Source organism: Argopecten irradians, chromosome 9, assembly GCF_041381155.1.
Source record: "Argopecten irradians isolate NY chromosome 9, Ai_NY, whole genome shotgun sequence".
NCBI lineage: Eukaryota > Metazoa > Mollusca > Bivalvia > Pectinida > Pectinidae > Argopecten > Argopecten irradians.
Window position 1 is genome coordinate 19,503,592 of NC_091142.1, and position 9,052 is coordinate 19,512,643.

A 9,052-nucleotide genomic window follows, 5' to 3' on the forward strand; every position below is an offset into this window, starting at 1 on the left:
TAAACGAGTTGAAATAATAATGGAAATAAGTTGTTCTAAACACGGAGGATTTTATCTCGCATTATTAACTTAAAAAGAGGAGTTATCTCAAAAATTGACGATTTATTATTTTCTGTTCTCAATTTATATAGCTTGACTGAAATATGCATAGCAATGAATGATAACTGGTTTTGTTTTCAGACTGTGACGTGGGGTGGATAGGTTATGGCGGAAGTTGCTATCTTTTCCAAACTTACCACTGCGCATTTTCGGAAGCTGAGACTCTTTGTATCCAGCACAGAGGACACCTGACAAGTGTCCATAATTTAGACGAAGTGAATTTTCTAAAATCAGAAATCCAGACGGTGTTCACAGATTTCACCGGAGTGGAATAGTAAGATGATTAATGTCGATGAGATGAATTCTATCATTTTCATATAAAGAAATAGTGATCACACAAACTTACCATAAAATTATAATTATATACAAAATCAATCGCAAATTCATACTATCAAACTCGAACCTTTCATTGTGATAATCATTTCGTATTTTTTTTTCATGTTGAAGAATTCTTTTTAATAAGCCGAAACCTGCTATAAAGGACACATCTATAGAAAGATTAACCCCGTTTGGTGCAATATACTATATAATGGACCTCTATATAAAAGGTATTTTTGCTTTGTCCTTTTGCCTTTTATAGACTGTAGTTTCATGGATAAATATTTAACAAAAATTGCTAGCTGACATTCAGATAGACATATGGAATCATAAACTTGCAGTAACACGTTCTGGATCGGATACAATGCACAGGGTGGGTGGACGGACGGGTCAGATGTGGACTTCATTGGATGGAACAATAACCAATCATCGTCTAGTTTGGAAAGGTCAGAGTTCATCAGTATCGGACGGCGTTGGGCTATAGAAACAGATCCCAAAGTACTTCGGTACTACATTTGCAAAAAGCAAGCAGGTATCAATCTTTATTGTCTCTGTTTCTTAAATGTCATCAAGCAGTTAATATTCTATTCAAATTTCTAACCGGATAAGGAGGCAAATTCCATGAAGCGCGCTAGCGTTGCATGTTGAATTTGCCACTGTTCAGTTGGCATTCATATTGGCTATGAGTGCCAACTGAAAGACGGACAATGCTTATATTTACATTTGGTTACAATTTTATGATGAAATCCAAACGAATTTTGCACCTATAGTGAAATAATCATTCGTTATCGTCATGGATGGAACAGCCATTTGAACAGCCGTCTCCCGTGATCGCTGGCACGACAATTGTGACGTCACAATGGTAATGACGTCATCATAAGCGATTGAAGTTCATAGTCTATATCACTGCCAACTGCGCTTGATAATGTAACATAGTGCTGCTGCAGTGGGAATTTAAATATATGTGCATGCATACCTATCCAATGCATCACCTTTTAAGTGAGTTTCATGAACACATCGTATCCTGTTTGAATATTCGCATAAATGAAAGGGTGTGGTATTCTCTATCATTAATATGTAAACCATTTGAAATATAATGTGATTGAACACAGATCTATATGATAACATATACATCAGCTCATATGCTGTCTATTTTGTTTAATAACCACAACGACCACATAATTTACCAGCTTTATTCTGTGTAAAACCAAATAAGGGATGCAAATATAAGGATTGATCTATCTTCAAAAGGAAGATCCATTGGTGATCGTCATCTTCAAAAGGAAGATCCATTGGTGATCTTCATCTTCAAAAGGAATTTCATTTCGTCAGTGAACTGTATTAGACACATTTTCATTATTATTTAATCCGTTGCGCTATCTGTTACTTACAATGTATTTTATTTAGAACCTTAGAATTATGTAAGTCCAAATATACAATAAACTTTCTTTTGCATGCGATGTTAATTTGTAAACTTTCGCGTTTTGAATTCGTGGAAAGTAATCACCTCACAGCAGATTCCATCACATGAACAGTAGAACCATTATGATGGTAACTTTGGCATTAATTCACAGTAAAATTGTCGTCAGGCGTGAAACGCGAAATGACATAGACACAAAATTCTTTTGGTTTACAGTAATGGCGCGTTACCATGACAAATTATTTCTTGGCATTTATATCTCGATGACTGTGAAAACCTGTAGCGAGCAAATGGTATTAAAGTATTTTTTGTCGTTTCTCCTGTGACAAATGTTATGTGGCAATGCGATGTTTTTGTCATTTCTCCTACGACACATTTTATGTGGTAAAATGGGGTATTTTTGCCATGACTACAATAAAACACATCGTCTTATCATATTTGTCCATAATTCCTTCCCACGTAGTAAACTGACTTTGACGTTAACCCTGCTAGGGCTAAACAGCGAGAATAGCGATCACATCACGTCTGAATAATACAACAGAAGAACTCCTACCAGACTCCACTGGGATACATACTATTACATGTAAAGAAATGTTCTACGTTTTCCAATCCTCGTAAATCGTGACAATGTCAGAAACTATTATTTATAATGTCCGTGACGCATGCTCGCAAAGGTTATTGCAGTGTTGATTTCTTAGAAACTCGATTCGTTCCGTACTGATAGTTTGAATACAATTTAGGGTTTTAAATTGCTTTTCACTAATTGTTTGGGTCTATCAATTGCTTTAAAATACTTCAAATCCCACCTGAGTTTTGACTTGACATGTGTTGCTTAACGAGCATACAGTCAATTGATAGGTTACAACACACTAATGCCATTTAATATATTACACGGACGGAGTAACAGGATAGCGGGGGAATCATATATGATAATTATATACATTACTGGCGGAGTGATAAAACCACGGAATGCACTTCACCGAGATAATAAATAGACACACTGATGAGAGTACCGCAACTTTTAAATTATTGACAGCCTACCATGTATACTGTAAACCAATTTTCTTTTGCGTGCATTTTTTTCGCAAATTTCGCGATCAAGGTTGATTCGCGAAAGTTTATCTCCGCGAATTGATATTTATCACATTTCGAGCGCAAATAAATTCAAAGATATTTCCATTCAATTTAAAATCTACGAAACTTATCATCCACTAAATGTTTTGAAACGGAAATCGCAAAATTTGGTAGCCGCGAAAGAAAGTTGATTTACAGTAATACATGCATGTCCACGGTGACAGCGTGTTCCTTCAGTAGGTTGTGATATTTCAATGTCTCCTTGGGATAATGGGAAGCTGTTGTCTATCTTTATAGTATAATCACACTGCAACATACTGCCGAAGACAACGGGCAGCACACTCCTCCAATCTATATTGACAACAGGCGAACCAGAGGACTTTCTCTCTAAGCCTTAGCAAACCAATTATTGTAATCGTTCAAATAAATAACAAAGATGTGTCAGACATTAGGAAGAACGTATTTAAAACAAAAATAATCCCCAATACAATTATCACGGGAGCAACGTTTTTCATACATAAATTGGTCACAGAAAATACTTTGCAATAAAAACATCATAATGGAGAGTTATTTCCGGAATCGAGTCGAGCTTCGTTAATCTATTGTTGCTTGTAATTGAATTTATGGAAATTGTGAATTCGTAAAATTTTAACATGTCAGCATTTTTGCAATGTCGTATTTTTCTTTCAAAATCAATTATACTGCGTGGGACTATGAACTAAATGTTATCGAGGGCAAGTGTAATTTAAATCTAGGTCAACTCTTGGTTGTGCTGCGTTGTCACAGGATGACAAGAATACAAAGTCCATGAAGCAATGACTTTCATATCGTCTAATCAAATAGAATATCACCATGGCTGACAGTGCATGGTGTCAGTGTACTCATCATACTGTATCTCTCAAAACCACATTTAAAAATCGATCGCTATCCCTGGTGACAGATGACGTCTGCGATAGAAATCGAGATATATAGAGGATATCCCTTGTTTCTTGATGAATGGACGGTTATATTTTATATTCTATTGATTACTTTTCACGTCTCTATTTGAAATCTAAACTAGGCCAACTGTTACATGTGCCAGTACATGTGTTTTAATCAGCCGCGATTCTCCACGCTTACTTTGTTCTACACATACATTACATATTCCTAATAATAAAATAATCTAATGCATCACATGTATGCTCCAATAACTAAACAGGGAAAAAATAATGGAATAGATGCCATATAAAATATATCTTTCGTTTGACAATTAAAAAAGTTATTCCCGCCAAAACGATATTTTCACTGTAAATGTTGTGTTCCAATTCATGAATATTGAATGAAATTATCAAAAGTCATTATTTCCACAAATATTTTCACCGCAGAATCTCATATTTCACTCTAAAAATTGAAATAAATAGTTCTATGATACTGATTTGAACAACTCCAGATGGATTTGTTTATATGCGCTTAACAGCTTACCACTATAACCTTTATATGCATTGACTTGAAATGCTTATTTTATTGAATTGTACTTGCATTACATCGTCGTGTAGAAATTTTGAGTTAGTTGCGAGGTTGTCGTCCTTTTTAGGGTTATTTAAGGAAGCGAGAAACATTTTAAAGATTCAAAACAAAAACCATATATTGTCAATAATAAGGCATCGAAAAAAGACTAGATAGGGCGGATTCACGACGTAGCCGGCGAAATAGGTCAACATTTATTTTCGTTTCTTATAAAATACAATGCCAAAAATGCATTAGTCGTCGGGAAATGTAGCACCTAGGTTGGTGAATAAAACAAATACGCGGCATTCTTTCATCGATTTACAATTTGTCTTGTATAATGAGGCCTACACAGGAGACTTAGCTAGCTACCATTAATACCCCGAGGCATGTCCGCAAATCCACAAACGGCTATACACTGTAGATTGTGATAAATACGTCTCAGTCGCCGGATGTTCTTTGGCGAATCTCCTTTTTACATTTTTTGCATTAGTAGTATGGAAGGTCTTTAATTTTATTCGAATTCTAACTAGACCACATTTTTAACTAAATACATTTTCGAAAATAGCAAAGCTTGCGTTAGAGTAAGGTGGCGTTATTTTGAATTGAAATCGTCAATATTTGAATAGAAATTCTTAATACTATTGGTTATAGTAATATAACTTGAATGTTTTACTGTAGGTTAAAGCTTGTCATTTCTAATCTTTTTTCTCGCATAAGAAAAAAAAATGACGCCATTGGAGACAATACCCGGTAATGATGCTGCTTGCGTGACGAGGATGTCGCATATCTGATTGCAATCAGCGGGGACCCTTGCTATTCATATAAACTGATTTGCTGTTTCAGACAGAGGCTGTCCTTCATATTGCCCTCGGCTGTCCGTCTATAATCATTGTAGTGGACATAGCTACAGATTTGTCGGTAAAAACGTCACATGGAAGGAAGCGGAACTGGCATGCGCAAACATGGCCACAAACAACACTTCCGGTTACTTGGTTACCATTGACAACTACAAAGAGGCCATGTTTTTGTCAGCATTCCCTAGCCGTTTAATGTAAATATTGCTGACATTTGTCTTGCAAAACTGTACATGTAAAGTTTAGGGAAAAAAATACGTCTATCGCGTTTAGTTTTAAATTATGCTCATTCGAAGGATATGTCTTTGCTTTTTAATGTGTAATGATACTCGGCTGTGAGGCAGGTCATTTTTAGTAAATTGTAGGCATTGCTCAATAAATCAAAATTATTGCATATATTGTATTCTATCAGTTAATTTTGATATAGTTAATACTGTAATGTTACTTTTGTATATATTGCAGAAAAAGCCGGTACATCTGGGCAAAATATAGGAATGTCGGTAGTAATGGTGAATGGAACAGCCATAATTGTACCAAACAAACACAACACATACAGCACGGCATGCACAATAATGTGTATAACGGTCGGCATAGGCTTTGCAGCGTGACAGATATCCTCTTGAAAACCAGAAGTGTTGGCATCTGTCAAGATATGAAGCCTGCTCTGTGCGAATTCGAACCATTCGAACCAGGTAAAACCATTCGAACCAGGTAAATGGTACTTTTCGGTTTATAACAAATTTCGGGTCAATCGAAATTGTGTATTTTGTGTCTATTTGTTATCGTTCTACCTACAGATGACTCACGAATCACCACGTCTGTTTCCTCAATAAGATATAAGAACGAAATTAAAAGCATCAGCTGTTCTTATTGATTAATTATCTTAAGAAGCATCTTACTCACTTTTAGTTTTTATCTATATTTTTCTTCTTGGTATCTGTTGACATCGCGTCACCTATAGTCTTTAATTAGGTGGTCCCCCTTGTATGGAAAACTTTAGGTTCTGTCACTCTTTGCCAAGAAATACCAGAATGTCTTGAATGTGCTCAGCATAACGACGGCGAGTTTGCCTGTTATCAGTACATGACCGAACGAGGTGTGCTGCTCGGTATCTACTTCGTATGGTTCATGCAGATAACACAGTCACGCTTAATCACAAGACTGACCCTAGTTACTAGTAGGCACAAACACCATACATACATGTATGTATTTGTGTGTATAGAGAAGCAAAAGTCGTCTTAAACAAGACAGAGTTACGAGCCTTCAATTAATCAAACTACCGAGGACACTATAAGTACATCTCTTGTATGGTGTGAAACACTCTGAAATTAAAAAATATCCTCACTTTTAGAAGTTTAATTTGCTAAGAGCCATATAATTTGATTCTTAATTTGTATTCAGGAGTATTCTGCCATTAAATGTTATAAATCATATAACTTAATTTATTTCTCTTGCAGATAAAAGGAAAACAAGTAATGTTCGTTCCTGTTCGGATACCTCTTCATCGACATCATTTTCAACTACGCAGACATCTTTACAACATCTTCTCAATGTAGGAAAGGGAGTTTCCGAATCGTCTGCAGTTACTCGAGATCACAACTCAGAAGAACGATTGAAGAGAAGAGTAATTGCCCTTGAACAAAATCAAACTACCGACTTAAGTAAAGTTATTTCCAAAACAAATCGGACAGATCATAAGACGTCAGAAACATACTTAAATTATAGCATCAACGACATGAAATCAAATAATATATCGAATAATTCCGATGCAAATTTTCATATATCATTTTCGAATTCAACGGAAGTGAACAAATACGAAAATAACTCTACCATTCCTTCCGGTGTTACTCCAAATACGGTTCACGTGGTGATAGGAATTCTGGGTATAATTGTCTTTGTGATACTAATATGTGGTCTGTTCATTAACGACCTCAAATCTATGACCTTACATATCGTTAGAGGTGAAGAGGGGAGAGCAAACAGAGAGAACCACGCCCTTTATCATCCTAGATTAACTGTGCACGCGAACTATCAGAACGAACTCTCCTCCACACAAACTTTGTCTCAGTCACGTGACCGCTTGTCTTTCAAGGATTAAAATGAAGAGAAATTCTGTACACACCCAGTTTAATATTTTTCGTTAGTGTCAAAAGCAACGTTTGCTGATCACGTTCAATAATTCAATCGTTAAAGATGCTCCACCGCCGGCAGAGCATAAATAATATTCAACATTTGAACAATAATTGATGTTTAATCGTGTATATACATGTCTAATCAACACAAAAATAAGTATAAGATTATGTATTTTGTCTATGGGGTATGTACAATCAGTACTTCATTTCATATAGAATATAGAGCCACGGATTTTTTTCGGGATGCAATTAAATATTTTTCATATCTTTAACGTGAAATAAAATTAGAAGCTCAAACTTTTCAATGGTGGTAATGGTGTAAAGTACATGTAAGTAAGTTTTGTAACTTAAGACAAATACTAAATCGTCTACTCCTGATTTTGGTAGTGAAAAAATACCATTTGTCGGCGGTGGAGCATCTTTAAAAATAGGGTATAAAGGATTTAGAGAAGAAAAAACTATTGACTACTTGATCTACATTTTGATTGAAGGGTTGGCATCGACGTACGGAAAGTTAGACATCCAAAAGGTGTTGGTTACATAATATGATATAAAAGACTTTATGTTGACATTGTCATCGCATATTGTATTCTTATATTTAGAGACCACTCTTCGAGCAGAATGTTGCCAATGTTTTTTTTAATCGGATGAGTTGTATGTTTTTGAAAATTCATTCGAACATGTTCAAATTTAGTATCCTTTTTTTTTTTTTTTTTTTTTTAATTCTATTATTAGTTTATCTGTTTCTTGATAGCCTTGATTCGAAAACTATTAAAGAGACACAATTGTCGAGAGTGGACGTGATCGTAATGTCATTTGATAAATTACACAAAAGAAATAGTTTGCATTTGTTATCGAGGTAAACACAATTATAGAACAATGAGTGTTTTAATACAAGTGGTCTATCTTCATTATATTGATGTAAGATGATATTGCTTTTTAACAATCTTGGCGCCCCACCATTGGTCATGATTTGAGCGCTCGATTCTGTGAGAAATGTTTTCGGTCCTATCCCCTAGCTTAGACACATCATAATCTATAAATTTGAAGTTTCTACTTCTGTTTAAATATCAGCAAATGAATAGACCAAGTGTTCTACTGCCATTATAAGTATTGTAATGTGACCAGACGGGTTGTGCCTTTCGGTGTTAATATAGCCTAGAACTCCACTCAGACGCCCTCACTCCACGCACTTTGAATGACATAAGCCTTTGATATGCCATTAAAGGGATAAATCAGTCTAAGATTACTTATGCCATATTTTGCTTCGTGGTTATGTAACAGAATAGGCCTCGCTTAATTGTCCCATTAAGTATGACCAGTTAACCAGGCATCAAACATTGCCATGGTTCCTTTTCTAGTGCTTATACTTAATTCAAAGTTTAAGGCATTTATTCTTTTGTGAATACCTCCCTCGCCATACCCGAACTGCTGTCCTGTAGTTAAGATGTTAGAGTTTACCTGTTGTCTCCATTGTATCTGAGTTCAGACTCCTGGTCGAGAAACACCACAGTCAATAATAAAACTGGTCGTCTCTGATCCTGTTTAGCGTTCAGCGAAAGAGAGAGCTTTTTTCGTTTTCCTGATGTCTCCCTTGACACCGCCTTGGCCACATTTGGCCTTGGGTTGAGTGTTTGCCCCTATGTGTTATGCTCAAGGTTCTGTCT

At 35.7% G+C, this 9,052-nt stretch overlaps 1 protein-coding gene and 1 long non-coding RNA gene across 2 annotated transcripts; both read left to right on the forward strand.

The window, feature by feature from the left end:
* Nucleotides 1-213: 213 nt before the first annotated feature.
* LOC138330973 (uncharacterized) lies at nucleotides 214-5,449 on the forward strand. The gene is made up of 3 exons (XR_011209638.1): nucleotides 214-373; nucleotides 759-949; nucleotides 5,243-5,449. It is a non-coding gene; the product is annotated as an uncharacterized lncRNA (long non-coding RNA).
* Nucleotides 5,450-5,722: 273 nt separating this feature from the next.
* Nucleotides 5,723-7,700, forward strand: LOC138330860 (putative uncharacterized protein DDB_G0289041). The gene is made up of 2 exons (XM_069278362.1): nucleotides 5,723-5,945; nucleotides 6,711-7,700. Exons 1-2 carry the CDS (start codon nucleotides 5,816-5,818, stop codon nucleotides 7,349-7,351), a joined length of 771 nt encoding a protein of 256 aa, XP_069134463.1. The 5' UTR covers nucleotides 5,723-5,815; the 3' UTR covers nucleotides 7,352-7,700.
* Nucleotides 7,701-9,052: the final 1,352 nt, after the last annotated feature.